General features: G+C 42.6%; 2 protein-coding genes and 3 long non-coding RNA genes across 15 annotated transcripts in view; 2 read left to right on the top strand and 3 right to left on the bottom strand.

Annotated features, from left to right (window-relative positions):
• The window catches only part of LOC122235710 (RAD52 motif-containing protein 1-like), a 92,608-nt gene that overhangs the window by 36,961 nt on the left and 32,618 nt on the right, over positions 1 to 23,029 (bottom strand). The window lies entirely within an intron of this gene.
• The window catches only part of LOC122235707 (leucine-rich repeat-containing protein 37A2-like), a 56,175-nt gene that overhangs the window by 13,933 nt on the left and 19,213 nt on the right, over positions 1 to 23,029 (bottom strand). Inside the window, exons 5-7 of one of the 2 annotated variants that reach the window (XM_042975436.1) lie at positions 22,687 to 22,767; positions 7,805 to 7,876; positions 7,167 to 7,241 (exon numbers count right to left, since the gene is read on the bottom strand). In XM_042975436.1, the coding sequence (XP_042831370.1) occupies positions 7,167 to 7,241; positions 7,805 to 7,876; positions 22,687 to 22,767 (228 nt within the window). The remainder of the gene's footprint in view (positions 1 to 7,166; positions 7,242 to 7,804; positions 7,877 to 22,686; positions 22,768 to 23,029) is intronic. The other variant, XM_042975437.1, reaches the window with a different exon arrangement.
• On the top strand, positions 801 to 13,193 carry LOC122235716. The gene is made up of 2 exons (XR_006213734.1): positions 801 to 886; positions 12,993 to 13,193. It is a non-coding gene; the product is annotated as an uncharacterized LOC122235716 (long non-coding RNA).
• LOC122235720 lies at positions 12,421 to 13,102 on the bottom strand. The gene is made up of 3 exons (XR_006213740.1): positions 13,051 to 13,102; positions 12,895 to 12,934; positions 12,421 to 12,607 (listed from the first exon to the last, which is right to left on the bottom strand). It is a non-coding gene; the product is annotated as an uncharacterized LOC122235720 (long non-coding RNA).
• The window catches only part of LOC122235713, a 30,242-nt gene continuing 27,633 nt past the window's right edge, over positions 20,421 to 23,029 (top strand). For 4 of the 5 annotated variants that reach the window (XR_006213726.1, XR_006213728.1, XR_006213727.1 and 1 more), the window contains exons 1-3: positions 20,421 to 20,462; positions 21,845 to 21,989; positions 22,689 to 22,743. This is a non-coding gene — a long non-coding RNA (uncharacterized LOC122235713). The remainder of the gene's footprint in view (positions 20,463 to 21,844; positions 21,990 to 22,688; positions 22,744 to 23,029) is intronic. The other variant, XR_006213729.1, reaches the window with a different exon arrangement.

The raw sequence follows: 23,029 nt of genomic DNA on the forward strand, positions 1-23,029 counted from the left end.
AAAAAAGTTACTATAACAGTATTTCATATATGGAAAAAACCCCATGCCTCTACTTAACTCAATGAATTGTGCAACAACTTCAAGTGGCCTAATATATGTATACTTAGAGTCCACGAAGGAGAGGAGATATAAAAAAAATTTGAAAACCTAATAGCCCCCACATTTCCAAATAAGTAAACCCTATAAACTCACAAATCCAGGAAGGTCAATGAAATCTGAGCACAACATGGATTAAACTACATGTTTAGTTTAATCCATTAAACACGGATAAAACTACACCACGGCACATGATAATCAAACTGGTCAAAGCCAGCGATAAAGAGCAAATCTTAAAAGCAGCCAAAGGAACAAAACCACACATGACACACAGAGCAACAAAGATATAACAATGACAACATATTTCTTGTTGGAAATAATGTAAGCCAGAACTCGGTGGGGCAACATCTTTCAGGCAGTGAAAAGGAGAGGGGGACCAAATAGCCATCAAGCTAGAATTCTATACCCAAATCTTTCAAAAATAAAAGCAAGATAGACTATCTGAGACATACAAGAGCTGGAAGAATTCATCATTAGCAGGCTTACACTGTAGAAATGCCAAAGGAAGTATTTTTTTAAATGTTTATTTGAGAGACAGAGAGAGAGGGCACGTGCAGTATGCGTGTGCAAGGGGGAAAGAGCACTGAGGAGACAGAGAATCCCAAGCAAAGCCCAACGCGGGACTTGAGCTCACAAACTGTGAGATTATGACCTGAGCCAAAATCAAGAGTTGGATGCTTAACTGACTGAGCCACCCAGGTGCCCCTAAAGAAAGTATTTTTAAGCAGAAGGAAAACGATAGCAGACGGAAATGTGGATCCACACAAAGGAATGAAGAACATTAGAACTGGTAACTATATAGGTTACGATTTCACTTCACTATATGTATGTATATCATTTCACTATATGATTTCACTTATATGTAGAATCTCAGAAAAAAACAAACAAACAAGGGGTGCCTGGATGGGCTAAGTCGATGAAGCATCCTACTCTTGATTTCGGCTCAGGATCTCAGGGTCGTGAGATCGAGCCCTGTGTCAGGCTCCACGCTCAGCATGGATTAGATTAAGATTCTCTTAAGATATTCTCTCTCTCTCTCTCTCTCTCTCTCTCTCCTCTGCCCCTCTCCCCAACTTGTACACTCTGTCTCTAAAATTAAAAAAAAAAACAAACACCAAAAACCATAAGATACCTAGGAATAAACCTAATCAAAGAGGTAAAAGATCTGTATGCTGAAAACAATAGAACGCTTATGAAAATAAATTGAAGAAGACAGAAAGAAATGGAAAAACATCCCATGCTCAAGGATTGGAAGAACAAATATTGTTAAAATGTCTATACTACTCAAAGCAAACTACACATTCAATTCAATCCCTATCAAACACCAGTATTTTTCACAGAGCGAGAACAAACAATTCTAAAAGTTGTATGGAACAAGAAAAGACCCCGAATTATAATGTTGGGAAAAAACAAACAAACAAAGCTGGAGGCATCATGATTCTGGACTTCAAACTGTATTACAAAGCTGGAATCATCAAGACAGTGTGGTACTGCACAAAAACAGACACATAGATCAATAGAATAGAATAGAGAACCGAGAAATGGAGCCACAAATATATGGTCAACTAATCTTCGATAAAGCAGAATATCCAGTGGAAAAAAGATAGTCTTCGCAATAAATGGTGTTGGGAAAACTGGACCGTAACATGCAGAAGAATGAAACTAAACCACTTTTTTACACCATACACAAAAATAAATTCAAAATGGATGAAAGACCTAAATGTGAGACGGGAAACCATCAAAATCCTAGAGGAGAACACAGGCAGAAACCTCTTTGATCTCAGCTAAAGCAACTTCTTACTAGAGACACGTCTCCAGAGGCAAGGGAAACAAAAGTACAAATGAACTACTGAGGAGTGCCTGGGTGGCTTAGCGGGTTGAATGCCTGACTCTTGGTGTTGGCTCAGGTCGTGATCTCAGGGTCGTGGATTGAACCCCGCATCAGGATTCTCTCTCCACTTGAGATTCTCTCTCTCCCTCTCTCTCTGCTCCCCCCCATGTATACATGTATGTGTGTGTCCATGTTCTTAATTAATTAATTAATTAATTAATAGGGGCACCTGGGTGGCTCAGTTGGTTAAGTATCTGACTTGGCTCAGATCATGATCTTACAGTTCGTGAGTCTGAGCCCCGTGTCAGGCTCTGTGCTGACAGCTTGGAGCCTGGAGCCTGTTTCAGATGCTGTGTCTCCCTCTCTCTCTCTCTGCCCCTCCCCTGCTTGCACTCTGTCTCTCTCTCTCAAAAATAAACGTAAACAAACAAACAAACAAACATTTTTTTAAATGAATTATTGGGACCTCATCAAGATAAAAACCTTCTGGGGCACCTGGGTGTCTCAGTCGGTTAAGCTTCTGACTTCAGCTCAGGTCATAATCTCACGGTTTGTGAGTTCGAGTTCCGCATCGACTCTCTGTTGACAGTGCGGAGCCTGCTCAGATCCTCTGTGTCCCTCACTCTCTGCCCCTACCCCACTCTTGTGCTCTCTCTCTCAAAAACAAACATCCATGAAAAAAAGATAAAAAGCTGAACAGCAAAGGAAACAATCAACAAAATTAAAAGGCAACTGATGAAATGGGAGAACATATTTGCAAATGACATAATCTGATAAAGGGCTAGTATCCAAAATATATAAAGGACTCAACACCCAAAAAATCAAATACATAATCCAGTTAAGAAAAGGGCAGAAGACATGAATAGACAGTTTTTCAAAGAAGACATCCGGAAGGCTAACAGACACATGAAAAGATGCTCAATATCACTCATCATCAAGGAAATACAAATCAAAATCACAATGAGATACCACCTCACATGTGTCAGAATGGCTAAAATTAATAACTCAGGAAACAACAGATGTGGAGAAAGGGGAACCCTTCTGCACTGCTGGTGGGAATGCAAACTGCTGTAGCCACTCTGGAAAACAGTATGGAGGTTTTTAAAAAGTTAAGAATAGAACTACCCTACAACCCAGCAATTGTACTACTAGGCATTTAACCAAAGGATACAAAAATGCTGATTTGAAGGGGCATGTGCACCCAATGTTTATAGCAGCACTATCAACAATAGCCAAAGTATGGAAAGAGCCCAAATGTCCATTGATGGATGAATGGATGAAAGATGCGGTATATATATACAATGGAGTATTACTTGGCAATCAAAAAGAATGAAATCTTGCCGTTTGCAACTACATGGATGGAACTGGAGGGTATTACGCTAAGTGAAATTAGTCAGTGAAAGACAAAAATCCTATCACTTCACTCATATGAGGACTTTAAGAGACAAAACAGATGAACATAGGGAAGGGAAACAAAAATAATGTAAGAACAGGGAGGGGGACAAAACAGAAGAGCCTCGTAAATATGGAAAACAAACTGAGGGTTACTGGAGGGGTTGTGGGAGGGGGGATGGGCTAAATGGGTAAGGGGCACTAAGGACTCTACTCCTGAAATCATTGTTGCACTATATGCTAACTAATTTGGATGCAAATTTTAAAAAATAAAAAATAAAACAAGGTAAAAAATAAACAAAAAATAAACAAAAAACCAAATGAATGAATAAACAACAACAAAAAAGAGAAAACACTTGTAAATATGGAGAACAAACTGGGGATATGGACAAAATGAGTGAAAAGGGTTAAGAGGTACCAACTTGCAGTTATAAAATAAATAAGTCACCAGATGAAAAGTACAGCATAGGGAATATAGTCAATAATACTGTAATATACTTATTGTGGTGAGCATTTCATAATGTATATAATTGATCACTGTGTTGTGAGCATTTCATAATGTATATAAAAGATCACTGTGTTGTACACCTGAAACTAATTTAATATTACATGATCTATATATACTTCAATAAAAGAGATAATTGAGGGGCACCCAGGTGGCTCAGTCAGTTAAGCATCTGACTTCAGCTCAGGTCATGATCTCATAGTCTGTGATTTCAGGCCCCACATCAGGCTCTGTGTCTACAGCTCAGAGCCTGGAGCCTGCTTCAGATTCTGTGTCTCCCTCTCTCTCTGCCCCTCCCCCACTTGCACTCTGTCTCTCTCAAAAATACAAAAATAAAAAAAGATAACTGACTATTTAAACAAAAAAAATAATATGGTGTGCTAAAAGTAAAATGTATGAAAACAATAGCACAAAGGTCAGGAGGGGAACAATGGAAGTACACTATTTACTGTAAGGTTCTTATACTATTCATGAAATCATATAATATCATTTGAAGATAGACTGTGATAAGTTAAACATGAACACTACAAACCATTAAACAGCTACTAAAATAACAAAACCTGAGTTGTAACTATTTATCCCCCCACCAAAAAATAATAAAACGTACTAAATCAACCCAAGAGCAGGAAGAAGAAGAAAAAGAAAAGAAACAAAGAACAGATGGGATACATAGAAAAGAGTAGACAGTAGCTTTAAATGTAAGCATATAAATAATTACATTAAATATAAATGGTATAATCACCTAATTAAAAGATAGAGTTGTCATACTGGATAAAAAAGCAAAAGCCAACTATATGCTGTCTATAAGATTCATCTTCAGTACAAAGATATAAGTAGGTTAAAAATATGGAAGAAATTATGCTTTGCTAACACTAATCAAACGAAACCTTGAGTGGCTATATTTACTATAGGACAAAGTCAATTTCAAAGCAAAGATATTACCAGGGATAAATGAGGTTATTCCATTGTGATAGAAATGTCAACTATTAGAAAAGACATAACTTAAAAATTTATGTATCTGATAATAGAACTTCCAAATATATTAAGGAGAATAGGAAAGAGAGACACATAAGCACTCAATTATAGTTGGAGATTTCAATATCCCTCTCTCAATAATTGACAGAAAAAATATATAGAAAATGAGTAATGATACATCAGACTTGAAAAATACTACCAACCTACTTGACCTAGTTGACATTTATAGAATACTCCACACCAAATCAGCAGACTACATATTTTCTTTCAAGTGGACACATAATATTTATCAAAATAGGCCATATTCTCATCTATTACCAGAATTCATTGGCTATAAAACAAGCCTCAATAAATTTAAAAGGATTTCAGTCATCCAACATATTGTTCTGTGACCACAATGGAATTAAATAACAAATTAACAGATCTGTAAAATCTCCAAATATTTAGAAACTAACCAACACACTCCTAAGTAACCCTATTGGTCAAATAAGTCAAAATGGATATTAGAAACTATTTTGTACCAACTGAAACTGAAAACACAACATGTCAACATGTGGGATGTTGCTCATATAGTATTCATCTTCCCCAGTGTCCACTTTTAAGAAACTAGAAAAAGAAAAGGAAATTCATCACTGAGTAAGGAGAGAAAATGGAATGATAAAGATCAAAGCAGAAATTTTTGAAAAGGAAAACAAAAATAGAGAAGTCAGTGTAATGAAAAGGCACTTTTTAGAGAAGATAAGTAAAACTGATAAACTTCTGGCCAGATTTATCAAGAAAAGACAAGAGAAGACACAAATTATCAATATCAAAAATGAGAGGAATGACATCACTACAATTCTACAGATACTAAAAGGATAATAAGGGATTATTATAAAATACTTTATGTCAATAACTTCAAGATGAAATAGATTCCCTGAAAGACATGAACTACTCAAAAAAATAAAGTATGTAATTTAAGTAGCACTATTACAAAAATAAAATCTGTAGTTTAACACTTTCTCACAAAGAAAGCTTCAAGCCCACATGGCTTCACTGGTGAATTCTAGCAAACATTTAAGGAAAAAATAATGCCAATTCTGCACACACTGTACTAGAGAACTGAAGAGAGGGGAATACTTCCCAACTCAATTTTAAGGCCAACATTCACCTTATGAAAAATAGATAAAGACATTAGAAGAAAGGATAGATAGAAGATCTCATATACTGCTGGCTGGAATGCAAAATGGTACATCCACTTTAGAAAACAGGTAAGCAGTTTCTTAAAAAGTTAAATATACACTCAGCATATGATGTAGCAATCCTGCCATTAGGTATTTTACCACCTGCCCCCCTCCCCCAATGAAAACATATGCTCACACGAAGACCTGCATGTAAGTGTTTTAAGCAACTTTATTCATAAAGGCCAAAAAGCTAGAAACAACTCAAATGCCCATTAACTGATGAATGCATAAACAAACTGGTATATCCTCACAACTGCAATACTACTCGGCAATAAAAAGGAAATGAACTACTGACGTGTGCAAAAACATGGATGAGTCTCTGGGGTGCCTGGGTGGCTCAGTCAGATAAGTGACCGACTTTGGCTCAGGCCATGATCTCATGTTCCGCAGGTTCATGCCCTGTATTGGGCTCTGTGCTGACAGAGCCTGGAGCCTGCTTCGGGTTCTGTGTCTCTCTCTCTCTCTCTGCCCCTCTCCTGCTTATGCTCTCTGTTTCTCAAAAATAAATAAACGTTAAAAAAGTTAAAAAAAAAAACAAACATGGATGAATCTCAAAAGGATTATGCTGAAAGGAACCAATCACAGAAGACTGCATACTGTATGATTTCATTTATTTATTTTTTTTAATGTTCATTTATTTTTGAGAGAGAGAGAGAGATGGAGTGCAAATGGGGAAGGGGTAGAGAGACAGGGAGACACAGAATCCGAAGCAGGCTCCAGGCTCTGAGCTGTCAGGACAGAGTCCGATGCAGGGCTTGAACTCACAGACCGCGAGATCATGACCTGAGCTGAAGTCGGACGCTTAACTGCCTGAGCCACCCAGGTGCCCCTGGTATGATTTCATTTATAAGACACTGTGGAAAAGGCAAAACTATAGGGACAAAAATTAGGTTGGTGGTTGCCAGGGCTGGTGGTGAGAAAAGGGGATTGGCTGCAAAGGCACATAGGGGCCTTTTGGGGTGACAGAAATGTTCTACGTCTCAAATGTGGTGGTGGTTACATAACTACACGTTTGTCAAAACTCATCAAACTGTATGCTTAAAAAGAGTAAATTTTATACCTCAATAAATCTGACTTAAGAAAACAATAAAACAAATCTAAGTAAACAACTAAGTGAAAATACACATAAGAAAAATCAACTTACAGTGTTTCCAATTCAACGGTCATCATGAGGATGCTCTCAACTGTTGTAAGTGACACCTGTGTTGATCCCATGTCTCTGAAGGAGAAAGCCCAAACATGCGTGATTTGAACCCAAGGATAAAAATTCTGTACCTAAAAAGATACTTAGCAACATGTGATTACTTCAATTCTGGCTTCTTTGTCAAGTCAGCTCAAGAGTTTTCTTGCTATGGACAATAATTTCAGAAAGCTCCCAATGAAGACATTTTATGTGCATCATCAAATTAATCACCTTGGTGCTCAACAGTACAATCCTTTTTACTCTTATCCTCGTTTTCATTCTCAATTGCATCCACCTCTCTTGATTAGTCTTTTTTTCTTTTAATATACACCTTACTCCACTTTCCACTTTGAGATAAATGGTATTTCTACCTACATCTACAAGTCCCATGTCTGTTATGTGTTCTTCAATACTACTCCTTCCTCTGCAGGCTATCTTGCCCATATACGTTTTTTCTTTGCTAATAATGCTTATTTCAATAACCCAGTTAAAATTTAAATTACGACTTTTTAACCAAAACGCAAAATACTTAATCTTTTGATGACAACAAAAAAGATCAGAAATCATCTCATGAGCCATGAGATTGTTGCAATACTTACAAATATTTTAATGCTGGCAACTTAAAAAGATAGGAATCTTCAACAGTTGACAGAGGGTTACGACTGATAATTCTGAAAAATGCAATGGAATTAAAATTATCTGCATTTCCAGTAATGACTACCATGAAAGTTTATGTTCATTTTGGGGGTATGGAACTGGAAGGTGAAAACTAATCATTTTCTGCCTTTGCCTATAAATCACCCTTAGATTCTGTAAAGCACTCTTCCTTTGGGAACTACCCAGCTCTCTGGACGATAAAGTGGAGAACAGAAAGAGGAAAAAAAAAATTTTTTTTTTTACGTGGACAGCAAAGCAAAGATATGCCAAAGAACTTTTTGGGCTGAAAATCCTAGAAGTGACTATGCTGGTAGGAAGCCCAGGCTCTGTAGGAAATACTGTTTCTAGTGTCCTCTGTAATTCTAGGTGCTTTTCCTTTATCTCTAGAAATGTAAAAAATTCCACAGTTTAAAACACCCGGTTAAAGACAAAAATAGGACCAATTCCTCAGTTTGGGGGCCAAAGACAAAGGGATTAATCTAAGAGGAAATGGTGAAAGCTATACCCCCACCATGTGTATTCTCCTATGACAGCCTTTGTTAGGTGGCATATGATCCCGTTTCCTTATCCATCTCCTGGACTGCCAGCTCCTTGAGGGCAGGGACCATACTCTATTGTCATTTTTGTCCCTGTGCCTGACAGAGTGCTTGTTATTTACTAGTTACTTAGTGAAGGCTTGTTGAATAAATAACTTTTTGTCACTGCTTGACACAAGTTTTTATTCCAAAGTGCCGAGTAGATTTTCTTCTCAGTTCTTTACAGCAAAAATAAAGTGAAGGAAACAGGAAGAAAGAAAAGAAAATCTGCCTTTAGGTTGACTCTGCTCAAGAATCATCACTGTACTTTTGCAAAATTATAAGGATAATCATCACAACCAATACTATTGAGCCATAGGGCATCTGTGATCAGCATTTCACATTTAAACCTCACAATAACCTTATGTGATAGATACATCATTACCCCATTTTACAAGTGAGGAAACTGAAGTACAGAGAGGTTGTATAATTTGTCCCAGTTTGTCAAGCCAGTCAAGAAGCAGAGCTGGAATCTGAACTCAGTTCTGACTCCAAAGCCTGTATTTAACTTGTATGAAAAAAAAAGGGGGTTTAAAATAGCCGTTACCTTAAACTTAACTTTGAGAGCATTAAATATAGAAACACTTTGCTGAACTTCATCTCTCCATCTGGGAGAGCTTCTCTAAGAATTACATTTTCTATTTTTATTCCTTTCCTCTAATCATCTCCCATGATTAAGTATTTAATTAGCCTGTGATCATTGAGACTTTAGAGATTTCATTTTTTATTTTTGTATTCTATTTTTTGAGAGAGAGAGTACAAGAGTATGAGTGAAGGAGAGGCAGAGGAAGAGAGAGAGAGAGAATCCCAAGCAGGCTCCATGCCCAGTGCAGAGCCTGACATGGGGCTTGATCCCATGACCGCAAGATCATGACCTGAGCCGAAATCAAGAGTCAGGCAGTTAACTGAGCCACCCAGGTGCCCTGAGACTTTAGACATTTTAAAGCCCTGTTACAGGTGAATCAGTGAAAATGAGAAAGGAAGGACGTCTGAAAATTCATCCTTCCGTAAAAGCAACAACAACAACAAAAAACTAGCAAAAATGGTCAAAATCAACTTTCTCAGAACTTTGGAAATTTTAACCAATGGGCTTGCAGCAACCCGGAGAGCATTTATTAAAGAAAAAATTACTAATTTCTATGAGAACAGTGAGCTCTGTTGTTTTAACTTGTCCTCAACCTCTGCTCTCCATCGTGATGGTAGCCTTAAAAATTGCCCACATCCCAGGGGAACAGAATGGAGCTCAAGTTCCTTAAAGCCTCATTCCCAAGGAACAAACTGTCATTGTTTTACCTGTCTAGTGGGGTCCCTAAAAAACTTCACTTGAAAGCCTTGCCCTTGACCTCACTGAGAACTGCACAGTGCTAAAATAGCCTCTTCCCAAGGGGCATTTTTTGAAAACAATTATAGATAAATGTTTTAATCTGGCAGCTATGTGAGGCAATTGATAACAAGACAAAAAATAGCCTAAACAAAAAGCCTAAAAGGAAAAAGCTGAGAAATGAGATGTCCATAGGGACTTTGAAATGCTCCAACATCTTCCTGGGTAACTAGAAGACCACAAGACATATTCCTGGGAATGTAGAAAAAAAACCTTAGCACTAATAAATGAGTTCAGCAAGGTTACAGGACACAAGATCAATATGTAAAAATTAGCTTTATTTCTATACATCAGCAATGACTATTCCAAAAATAAAATTAGAAAAACAATTCCATGTATAACAGTACTCAAAAGAACAAAATACTTAGGAAAACATTTAACCAAAGAAGTGCAAGAATCACACTAAAAACCACAAAACGTTGTTGAAAGAAATTAAAGAAGATTGAAATAAGTGTAAAGATATGCCATGTTCACGGATCAGAAGAAAATATTGTTAAAATGGCACTATACCCCAAATTGAACTGTGGTTTCAGTATAATCCCTATCCAAACCCCAACTGACTTCTTTCCAAAAATTGGCAAGCTAATTCTAAAATCTGTATGTCAATTCAAGGGACCGAGAATAGCCAAAATGATCTTTTAAAAAAAAAAAAAAAGTTTATCTATTCATTTTGAGAGACAGCGAGCATACACACCCGTGCAGAAGAGCAAACATGAGCGAGTGTGAGTGGGGAAAAGTGTGAGCAGGGGAGGGGCAGAGGGAGAAGGAGAGGGAGCATCCCAAGCAGGCTCCATGCTGTCAGTGCAGATTGCAACACGGGGTTCCATCTCACAAACCATGAGGTCATGACCTGAGCTGAAATCAAGAGCCGGCCACTTAACCAACTGAGCTACCCGGGTGCTCCAAAACGATTTTGACACAGAACAACAAAATGGGAAGACTCACACGCCCTGGTTTCAAAACCTACTTCAAAACTACAGTAATCACGGTGTGGTACTGGCAAAAGAACAGACATGTAAGTTGATGGAACAGAACTGACAGTCCAGGAACAAATCCTCACATTTATGGCCCACTGATTTTCAACAAGGGTGCCAACACCATTCAACGTGGGAAGACTAGTCTTTTCAAATGATGCTGGGACAACCGTATATCCCCATACCAAATAATGTAGTTGGATTCCTACACTTCACACCATATATAAATATTAACTCAAAATGAGTCAAAGACCTAGAAGGAAGAGCTCAAGCTATAAAACTCTCAGGAGAGAAATCTTTATGACCTTGGATTTAGGCGACGGTTTCTTAGACATGACACAAAAAGCACAACAAACCAAAGGAAAAATAGATAAACTGGACTTTATTTAAAAATAAAAAAACAACCCAAAACTATCATATGTCTGATACAAGTCTAGTATCCAGAACATCCAGAATATATAAAGAACTCTTAAAACTCAGTGAAAAGACAAATAATCAAATGTTTAAATGGGTAAAGGATTTGAAGAGACATTTCGCCAAAGAAAATACATGAATGGCCAATAAGCACATGAAAAGATGCTCAATGTCTTAGGTCATTAGGGAAATATAAATCAAAGCTACAATGAGATACTACTCTACACTCACTAAGATGGCTATGATCGAACAGAGAGACAATGATAAGTGGTAGCAAGATTTGGGGAAACCAGAATCTTCATACATTGGTGGGAATGTAAAATGGTGTAGTCACTGTGGAAAACAGTTCGGCAGTTCCTCAAAAGGGTTAAATATAGAGTTACTACATGACCCAGCAATTCCACTCTTAGGTATGTACCCAAGAGAATTAAAAACATATGACCACACAAAAACTTGTACATGAATACTCATAGCAGCATTATTCACAATAGCCAAAAAGTCAAAATAATCCAAATGTCCAATAACTCACGAATGGATGAACAAAATGTGACTGGAGCACCTGGGTGGCTCAGTCGGTTAAGCATCTGACTTTGGCTCAGGTCGTCATCTCACAGTTCATGAGTTCGAGCTCTACATCAGGCTCTGTGGTTTTGGATCCTCTGTCCCCCTCTCTCTCTGCCCCTTCCCCGCTTGTGTGTGCGCTCTCTTTCAAAAATAAATAAACATTAAAAAAAGGAATGAAGTACTGAAACATGCTACAACCGGATAAATCTTGAAGCCAACAAGCCACGTGAGAGAAACTAGACACACATTTCTATGAAATGTCCAGAATAGGCAAATCCATAGGGGCAGAAGGTAAATTAGTTGTTGCCAGGGGCCTGGGAGGAGGGGGGAATGGGGAGTAAAGGCTGATGGGTATGGTATTTCTTTCGAGGGGGGCAATGACAATGTTCTGGAATTAGCAGTGATTATTGTCTATCAAAGTATACCATTGGACTATATACTTTATAATGTTGCATATTCTATTATGCGGACTATATCTCAATTTGAAGAAAAAAAAAAAAGAACCATGTTGTGATAAATAGAGAACCAGTTGCCAGAAGATCAAACATGTTAGTAGGTGGAGAAAAGGGGAGCGAAGATTCAAACTCTTCCACAACGGAGGTCAGAGGGAGTTAGCGGTGCGGCTGGGAGCCATGCATTTTTGTTCTTGCCTTGGAAACTCCCCTATTCTTCCTATTCCAGCCCCTTCTTCTACGTTTTTTCAGGCCCATTAACATGTCGGGTTTGTGTAACACTAGTTAATATCCAGTCAGACGATGTTATGAAGAGAAAGAACGTGAGTGTCACATGTCTGGTTAAACACAGTTCCTCAACCTTGAGGCTCTGAATGTCCTTTGGCTTTGAAAAAATAAAAATGGCATTAATACCTACAAGCTTACTGGCGGGCTCTGTGCAAGTAACCTCTTCCACGTGTGTGTCTTCCCCTGCCCACTTCTCCCCCCCCCCCCCGCCCCGCCCCCCTGGCTCCCTATTAAGAAAGACTATGAAGAATTATGGAGCCAAAACAATTTAGTAGTTTGTTATCCTTCCCCCAACTATCTCAGTGCTCTACCCCCACTGTCCCCCCCTCTTTCCTGGTAGCTCACCCATGGCCTTATACCCATCGGCTCGGTGCTTCCTCTTACCCAGGCAGCCCTCCTGCTGAGATGAATGCCCTGTGTTTATCTGTAGTGAAAACAAAATACAGGCCACTCCAAGTTATCCTATCTCCTCCTGTCTTTAGTGCCGCCTTCTCTTCATGGAGCTATTGTGCCTGAGCCAAGGGGAGAATGAGAACTGACCCGACAGGTTACATCTGCTGGACCGACAGCAATTGTTTTTCCACAGACTGCGATACGAACGAACGGTGGACGCTGCACTAGACATCATCTCCATTTCCGTTCAATTCCCTCATGTTACAGATAAAACGTGTGCTGACTCAGTCTATTGGCTTTTGGATATTCGTGGGCTTATCTTTATGGGAGTAAAACATAACAACAGTTATCCTCAAAGACTGTCTCATAATCAAAGTTGAAGAAATACTGTTCTAGATATTTTTTTGTTTTTTAAAAAACTCTATCTTATTTGAAGAGGAAAACTCAAGTATTTTTGCAAAAGCTTTCCGTTGCAGAGCAACGGGACAGACTAAAGGTAGCTCACAAAATAAGGGAACATTTCTTACGTGTTATTTTTTTTTTCTCCAAATTCTTCTACAGAGGTCCAGACAGATGGGCTACGTTTCCTTTCTATTAACTGAGGAGACAGAGAAGACTTGAGGACTGAAGCTTGTCACCACTGTCCTGAATGTACTGAAATCCTAACAGCTTTAGCTGAAAAAATGTCCAAAGCAGGCAGTGAAAATACATTTCAAATAGGACAGACTCCAAACTCTCTATGCTGGAATCCCAAGGCATGGAGGGAAAACTGGCTCCTTGGAGGAAAGCAGTTGAAGAAATAAGTAGAGTGATCTAGACCCTATTCCAGTATGTTTGAAGTACTTGGGGATAGAATAACCCCTTTCCTTTATTCATCTACATAGGTTCATGGGCCATGAGAACATGACTCCCCATGCGAAGCTCCTCAATACAAGACATCTAACGGCATCACGTAGATCCTCTCTCAGGGGTTGGGCGGGGGGAGGGGCGAAGCCTAAAGAATCTGAAATGGTGAGCCCATGTTTTAATTCAAGTTCTGAGAACAGCCTTGAAGAGGAGTTTCTGGCAGTGAGGAACAGCCCAAGAAGCAAGGGCCCCGGAATCAGGCAGACCTAGGTCTGAATTCTGGCTGTCACTTCCTGGTGAAGGGACTTAAGTAACGAACGTCTCCGAGTCTTTTTAGCAGCATTTACCTCATAAGGCAACTTGAGGATTAAAGGAAAGAGCATGTGCAAAGCACCTAGCATAAGGCTGGGCACAGAGTGGGTGCCTAGCAGTGACGATGTGATATTTGCACCAGGCGGTGAGCAGGAAGCCTGGGGATGCCCATAGGTGGCATGGCCAGGAGCTCCCGAAGCATAGGGAAAAGGAGCTCCCTGCTCGAAAGGTCCTATTCCAGTGAGAAGCTGACTCCAAGGGACGACGCCCAAAAGGCCGGTTGTCATTCAGGTCCTACCTAGTGCCAGGGAATGCGGAATTGTATTACTCGCGAAGCTTCTTAAGTGGTTCTGTCACTTATTGACAGTGTGAACCTAGGCAAGTCACCCGATGTCTCTGAGTTTCAACTTCCTCATCCCCGAAATGAGGATGATACTACCTGTATCACAAGAGTTGCTGGAAAAACGAAAATGAAGTGCCGTGTGAGGGGCCACATCCGGAGCATTTCCCACGTGCCAAGCTCTATTCTAAGAGTTTAAGACACACTGTCTTACTTGCAGCACAAGCGAAAGGTCTCAGCGTAGTGCCGGAGCGCAGTAAATACCTAACAGAGGTAGGTATTAAAGAAATGATATGGGGCAGAGGAGCAACTACCATGCTTCCCAGAGAAAGAAGATGCCTTGGCATATACGTGGGAAGAATCAGATGCAGCTGGGAGAAGAAAAGTAACAGTTGGGTATGACTATCGCAAAGCTTCTGAACTACCACACACGGAAAATAATAAAAGTTACCCTAAATCACCCCAAAAGGACAGCCCTGAGTTGTCATCTTCATCCTTAACGTTGATGCCTTTCTGAATCTGAGAAGAAGCTGTCAGGATTTCCAGTACATACCAAAAAGCGATGACAATATCCTGAAGTGTGTCAACTTGTGTGGGCACGCAGCCGTCTAAAAGGAAGCAGATGGCGGTTGACCGGGGGAGCGTTAGGGCGTCTCTGTGACTGCGGCTCGACTTTGCCTTCAGAGGGTGGCCACACCTACCTCAACGATATTCTCAACAATAATTCAAAAGGGGTAAGGCTTAGATTTTCCTTATTCTCCCTTAGAGCTTATGTTCTTGGCACAATACTGATGCGCCACAGACGAGCCAGCATGTGAATGTGCTCTATCCCGATAAGGTACAGCCTTTCTACATCGTAGAGTCCTTCGGCTTCTAAACTCATGGAGCTCGTACTGTTAGAAGCAATGAAGTGAATTTTTTAAAATAAGCCATCGGTCTGCACCTGTGTAGGTGAATGAAGGAGAAGCACTTTAAAGTCAGGAAAAAAAAAGTATACTTAACATTTAGGATTATCAACCACTGTTGGTTTTCCATAATATATTTCATTCCTGATTTCATCTGGAAGAAATAGGATTATTACTACCATTCAAAAAGTGGTACCTTATTAATAAACTCTTGGCATGGCTTTGAGGTGGATTTCAGATTCAAAATAGACTTTACCACACCGCTAACGTGTTCACTCAGTGTTTATCAATAACTTAAGAGGCTTCATTCAAAAAACTTACTGAGATAGAATTACCTGAAACCCAGGGGTGAATCGAGGCCTTGTAGGGTCTGGACCTCATCTACTTTGGGAAATCCTGCCTCATCAAAACATGCAAAATTATGCGTACAGGAACTGCGAGGGTCCCTCCCAAGACTTCGGAAGGGGCCTATGTAAGTGAGAAGACCTGAAGTTTAAGCTTCAGTCAGTTCAAGATAAATCCACCTCAGCTGGGGCCCAAAAGGTTTACAAACTTATTTAATGCTGGAGAAAATATTGTTTCAACTTATAAACACCCCAGTAATTAAGTCACATAGGTAATAACGTGACTGAATTCACGGGATGGCATCTCCCTTGCGCATGCTCTCTTTCTCTCAGAATAAATAAACGTTAAAAAGAAAAAAGAAAAGAAAAGTTTGGCCCCAAACAAGGAGCCCAACCTCCAATACACACTTACTGTACTGTGATAATTTTTTGGAAGTTAACTGTGAATTCGTTTTAGTAGTACAGCTCTATTCAAACCACATTGAAAGGGCGGGCCTACGCCGGCTGACTCCATCTTGTTCTGTGTCCTTCACCTTGACCACACCTCCTCCCCTTGAGTAACCCCCCCCCCCCCCCCCCCCCCCCTAACAGCACTCTTCCCCAGAACCCTTCCCCAGCCAATCAGCTGAGGCCACAGCCATTACCTCACCAACTGCCCCTAGGCCCCCATAAAACCTTTGTCCTTTTGAAACTGGCTCTCTCTCCCTGGTATCTCACCGCTGCGGAGAGCCTCTTAAAGTGGAGGGGACCCCTGTTGACTTCCTTGTCGACCCCGGAGCACAACATTCGGTCCTCCACACCCCACAAGGAAAACTAGCCAGCAAGAAGTCCTGGGTACAAGGGGCAACTGGTATGAGCCAGTATTCATGGACTACCCGAAGAACAGTAGATTTGGGAACGGGCCGGGTATCCCACTCCTTTATGGTAATACCAGAATGCCCCTACCCGCTGTTAGGACGGGACTTACTGACCAAGATTGGAGCTCAGATAACTTTCAGACAAGGGGGGGCCTCAGGTCACCGATGGCAAGGGCCACCCATCCAGGTCCTGACCATGAAACTGGAGGATGAATACCTCCTCCACCAGGAGGCGCTCCCGAGAGAGGATAATATAGACAGATGGCCACAAGAATTCCCCTCGGTTTGGGCAGAGACGGGGGGGGGGGGGGGGGGCGGCGGGGGGAATGGGACTAGCCGCTCAAAGGACCCCAGTCCTGGTAGAGCTCAAGCCAGGAGAGAGTCCGGTAAGGATCAAACAATACCCCATGTCTCAGGAGGCCTGGAAGGGGATCCAGCCACACATCCGGAGACTACGAAGCCTAGGGGTACTAGTCCCTTGCCAGTCTGCCTGGAACACCCCCTTACTGCCGGTCAAAAAGCCTCACACAAATGACTACCGACCGGTACAAGACCTCCGGGAAGTAAATAAGAGGGTCGCGGACATACACCCAACTGTTCCCAACCCATATACTCTCTTGAGCTCCTTGGCGCCCTCCAGGGTCTGGTATACTGTACTAGATTTAAAGGACGCCTTCTTCAGTCTGCCGCTGGCACCCCAGAGCCAACCCCTGTTCGCCTGTGAGTGGCATGATCCGGAGGAGGGCTACAGTGGGCAACTCACCTGGACACGGCTACAGGGATTCAAAAATTCACCCAGCATCTTCGACGAGGCACTACACGAGGACCTGGGTGAGTACAGAAGGGAGCACCCTGGCCTCACCCTCCTACAGTACGTAGATGACATCCTGATTGCTGCCGACACGGCCAAAGACTGTGAGCGAGGGACCCAGGACCTGCTGGCTACCCTGGGGGCCTTAGGGTACCAGGCATCCCGAAGAAGGCTCAGATATGCAGGGAGAGGGTAAGTTACCTGGGATATATCCTGGAGGGCGGACAGTGGCGGTTATCAGATGCCAGAAAAGAAACTGTCCTAAAGATCCCTACTCCCACCTCCCAAAGAGAACTGAGGGAATTCCTAGGATCAGCCGGCTACTGCCGCCTCTGGGTTCCAGGTTTTGCTGAGATCGCCAGGCCCCTATATGAAGCTACCAAAGAGGGGAAAACATTTAAATGGGCTGAAAAAGAAGAAACTGCCTTTAATCAGTTAAAAAAAGGCCCTCCTAAGTGCCCCAGCCCTGGGCCTACCAGACATTACGAAGCCCTTCCACCTCTTTGTAGACGAATATAAGGGAATAGCAAAAGGGCTTCTAACTCAAGCCTTAGGCCCCCGGAACCGCCCAGTGGCTTACCTGTCCAAGAAACTAGACCCAGTGGCTGCCGGCTGGCCGCCATGCCTAAGAATTATTGCGGCGACAGCACTCCTAGTCAAGGATGCAGACAAACTGACCCTAGGACGGGAGATCTGGATCACGACCCCACACGCCATTGAAGGGGTCCTGAAACAGCCTCCGGATAGATGGATGAGCAATACACGTATGACTCATTACCAGAGCCTCCTACTCAACCCTCCACGAGTGCGGTTCCCTCCAGTGCAGCCCTCAATCCTGCAACCCTGCTGCCCGACCCTGACCTAGGTGCTCCACTACATGACTGTGCGGGAATCCTGGAACAAGTACATGGATTCCGGACGGACCTGACCGACCGGCCCCTCCCCGATGCCGAGGCTACTTGGTTCACTGATGGCAGCAGCTTTGTGCGAGACGGACACGGGTATGCGGGTGCAGCGGTGGTCACTGAAACGGACACCGTATGGGCGGAGGCTCTACCCTCCGGAACGTCAGCCCAGCGAGAAGAGCTCATAGCCCTCACCAAGGTGCTGATGCTGGGAGCTGGAAAACGGCTTAACATCTACACAGACAGCCGTTATGCATTTGCCACAGTTCATATTCATGGGGCAATTTATCAGGAGAGGGGGTTACTGACGGCAGAAGGACGGACTATCAAAAATAAGCAGGAGATACTTAACCTGCTTACGGCCTTATGGCTTCCCGCCAAGCTAGCCATTATCCACTCACTGCCAAGGGCACCAAAAAGCTGATAACCCAGTAGCTAGAGGTAATCGAAAGGCTGACCAGGCAGCCAAGGCAGTCGCCCTTACTTCAGTCCCCACCATGACCATACAACTACCGGACCCGGGAGACCCAGTTTTACCAGACCAGCCCAAATACTCCCAGGAGGAGTTACAGCGGATCAAGAAACTCCCCATGGCCCAGGAGATAAAGGGATGGTGGTATACACCTAACAAGGAGCTCGTGCTGCCAGACCGGCTCGGAGTCTCAATATTAGAGCACATGCATCGGTCTACTCACATGGGGGCCCGAAAATTAAAAGACTTAATCCGACATGCCGGAATCAAGATTCACCAACAGGACACCAAAATAGAGCAAGTTGTATCTGCCTGCAAGACCTGCCAACTCACCAACGCGAGAGCCACATCAAATAAAAAAGGAACCAGGCTCAGAGGCACCAGACCGGGAGCCCAATGGGAAGTCGACTTCACTGAAGTCAAACCAGGAAAGTATGGTTATAAATACCTTTTAGTATTTACAGACACCTTCTCTGGCTGGGTGGAGGCATACCCAACCAAGCATGAAACGGCTCAGACGGTGGCTAAGAAACTACTAGAAGACATCTTACCCAGGTATGGTTTTCCTGCCATGGTAGGATCAGACAATGGAACAGCTTTTATCTCGCAGGTAACACAGGCAGTAGCCAAGGCGGTGGGGGCAAACTGGAAATTACATTGTGCTTATAGGCCCCAGAGCTCAGGACAGGTAGAAAGAATGAATAAAACCCTAAAAGAGACCCTTACCAAATTAACCATGGAGACTGGCGGGGACTGGGTGACTCTCCTACCGTATGCCCTTTACCGGGTTAGAAACACTCCTTACACTCTGGGTTTTACTCCCTACGAGATCATGTTTGGCAGGCCACCCCCTGTTATTCCCAGCCTTCGAGCTGAACTTATTGCTGACTTTAAAGATCAAGAACTTTTTCTTTCCTTGAGCGGGCTCCAGAGGGCGCACGAGGACATTTGGCCGCGCCTCCGTGCCATCCAAGAGGCTGGCCCGATCCGGACACCTCATCAGTATAGGCCGGGAGACTGGGTCTACGTCAAGAGGCACCACCAAGAGACTCTCGAGCCGCGCTGGAAGGGACCCTACATCGTGGTGTTGACAACCCCCACCACTCTCAAGGTAGACGGCATCGCGACCTGGGTCCATCACACCCACGCTCGGCCAGCGGACCCCTCCTCCATCCGGAAGGACGTAGTCACGCGATGGGCCATCAGTCGGGACCAACACAGCCTGCTCAAGCTCAAGCTACAGCGCATTCGGCCCACCTAATATTGGTAACTCTGTTAACTCTGCTTGTCATTGCTCATGCTGCCGGGAGTCCCCACGCCCCCCAAAACATCACCTGGCAGATCATAGACACCAGCTCGGGGACAATACTTAATCAGACGTCCCAGAGCCACCCCAGGGACACTTGGTTCCCAGAACTTTGCGTAAACCTCCAAACTCTGTTCCCCTTGTCACCATAAATGCAGCCGGTCCCATGATTGGGTCCCTAAGCTACATGACAAGGGGGGAATGAAAGGGCGGGCCTACGCCAGCGGACTCCATCTTGTTCTGTGTCCTTCACCTTGACCACACCTCCTTCCCTTGAGTAACCCCCCCCCTCCCCCGCCACCTGCCTAACAGGACTCGGACCCTTCCCCCAGGACCCTTCCCCAGCCAATCGGCTGAGGCCACAGCCATTACCTCACCAACTGCCCCTAGGCCCCAATAAAACCTTTGTCCTTTTGAAACTGGCTCTCTCTCCCCGGTATCTCACCTCTGCATCAGTGCAGGTAGGGGATTGAGCTCGAGCTAGCTCGAATAAAGGCTCTTTTGCTTTTACATCGGACTCGGCTCCCTGGCGGTATTTGGGGATCACGAATTCTGGGCATAACACACATGACATGAGTATTAATTTATTCTCAATACCAGCTAGCTCTGGTTCTTTAATTACCTTTTTCTGTCATGTAAGATCGATGAGGGAGCATGAGGCAAGTTGAGGGCAAAATACAAGTTAGCACATGCCCCCGCCCCAGGTGGGATATGTGTGATTCTGGCTGCTCGAGGACAAAGGAAAGGAAAGAAAACAAATGGTTAACTGATAAGAGATCTCAGTCGGGCAAGATAGGAGTTTCCATCAGTTTACAAATAGCTTAGTAAATTACAAGAAAAAGGCAATCTTATCAATAGCCTAATCGCCAGAAACCTACAGAATCAGCTTCCTGGAGCCCCAACATCACCCCTCCATAGTGATATGGGGAACAAAGGCAAGAAGGAAATCTCAGGTAAAATTAAATTTCCTTATAACCTGCAGCCTATTGACAGATACTTGAGGCAGGCAAATAAAATATTTCTCCAGGAACTCCCTACTGTCTTAATGCTTTGCTAGAGGGAAAAACAACCTTAGCTTGACAATAGCAAGGCCTCTGGTATCTTAGGAGTCCTCTTTCACATATCACAGTCCCTCTGGAGACTTCCCTTTTGACTTGACCTCCCAATTCCATAGCATATAACCTGTCACTCTTCACAACCCCAGTGCAGTTCTTTCTGCCCACGGTCCTGTCCCTGTGCTTTCATAAAATCGCCTTTTTGCACCAAAGACATGTTCAAGAATTCTTTCTTGGCCGTCGGCTCCCGACTCCCCACCATCTCCCCAAAACTTCATCAAGATGAACGTGAAAACTCAACACAAGCAAGTTGTTGCCTTGTCCACGACAAATCTTTTCTATTCCACAACCATCCCCTACTTTGTCACCCCCTAGCTCGTTACCCTGCTGCACTGATGCCAGCATGGCTCACATACGTTTTCCCATCAACGGCCATCTTTTTCTCCTTCCAGTATGAAAGATTCTTGGGGACAGTCCCTGTGTATTCTTTGTACCCCCAGTACTTAGTACACTGTCGACACAGAGTGCGCGTGGCACTGAGTGTTTTTCAATGAATTCATTCATTGTTATCAACGGATTCCACCCTATTTTGTCCTGTATTGCCTACATAACTATGAAATTCAGATTCTTAGAAGAGACTCTCGGTGTTATAAGATGCTTAGTAGAGGTGGTGAGTTTTAAGACATTATATTGACACCACTAAAACCTCTTGGTGGAGAAACTCAATGAGCCCGTTCTCTGGCATGCCGGCAAAACAAAAAACTGACCCTCAGTATTCTTTCCCCAAGTTAGGCATCAGCAAATTAATGAGAGGAGAGAGGAGGCCCCTGCTCTTGGGCACCCGCAGGAACTTACTCCAGCTCCGGACACACCGTAAACACTTTCATCTAATGGAAGATAAGCTGTGAAATCGGATTTCTGAACCACAAGACAGTAAGACAGTCTTTTCCAGCGTCTGCTTTAGAGGAGGGTCTTCAACCTTGAGTCTAAAAATCCCCCTCAGGCCACTGAACATGTCCAGTATGATTTGCTTTTTTACAGAGAAATCACAGAATTTTCCGGCTGAAAGGGAATAACACACTTCTTAATTGAAGAGTGGTCAGGAAAGAAAACACATGGAGAGCAGTGCCCTGTGGCAGGCATTCAGGAGTTCTTTCTGCTTTCCTCATGGCTCAAGAAGCACCCACACCTTTTGCTGCCTGGAGAACTCTGTGCTAAACTTAGTTCTTTGAAGTTCTCTTTTGCATAGGAAACTTGCACATGAGCAGGAATCAAAGTTAAATTCAAAAGTGGATTTCAAGGACCATGCACACCTTGGGGAAGCATCACTGTCACGAATTCCCATGATAATACTGACTTGGGTGTTACTTGCTTGGGGCTTTCATTGCCCACACAAAGCTGGGTACGAGGGAGGGCAGAGAGTGCCATTTAGGAGTTAAGACAAGTCCCTTGGCCTCTTTGTACCTTAGTTTCCTCATTTGAAAAAAAAAATGGATTTTAAGACCTACTTTCCAGAATTCATACTGGGTTTATTAACACACACCTAACCAATCACTGTATGATATTTTTACATGTAGTTTTTTTTTGTTTTTTTTTTTTTTTACATGTATTCATTTTCTATTTCACTTACAGCTTGTGTAAAAACGGCATCCCATGCCAGGCCTGAAATGTTCCAAAGCTCAGTTTGGTGAGTAAATTGCAACGAAGATTTCTACACACACACACACACACACACACAAAAAACAAGACACAAACAAAGAGAAAAAAAAGATATTCTTTCAGAATATTTATCCTTTGGCAGTGATTCTAATTTATAGATAATGAAACATAACCACAATACTCTCTCCATACACTAAAGAAATCTCACTAGGAAAGATACTTGCCTTTTTAAAAAAATATTTGCATGAAAGATTTATACTTTCATGTTTATACATGTGGTGCATTAGATACAAATCAGTAAATGCTCAATAAAT

Source organism: Panthera tigris, chromosome F3, assembly GCF_018350195.1.
Source record: "Panthera tigris isolate Pti1 chromosome F3, P.tigris_Pti1_mat1.1, whole genome shotgun sequence".
NCBI lineage: Eukaryota > Metazoa > Chordata > Mammalia > Carnivora > Felidae > Panthera > Panthera tigris.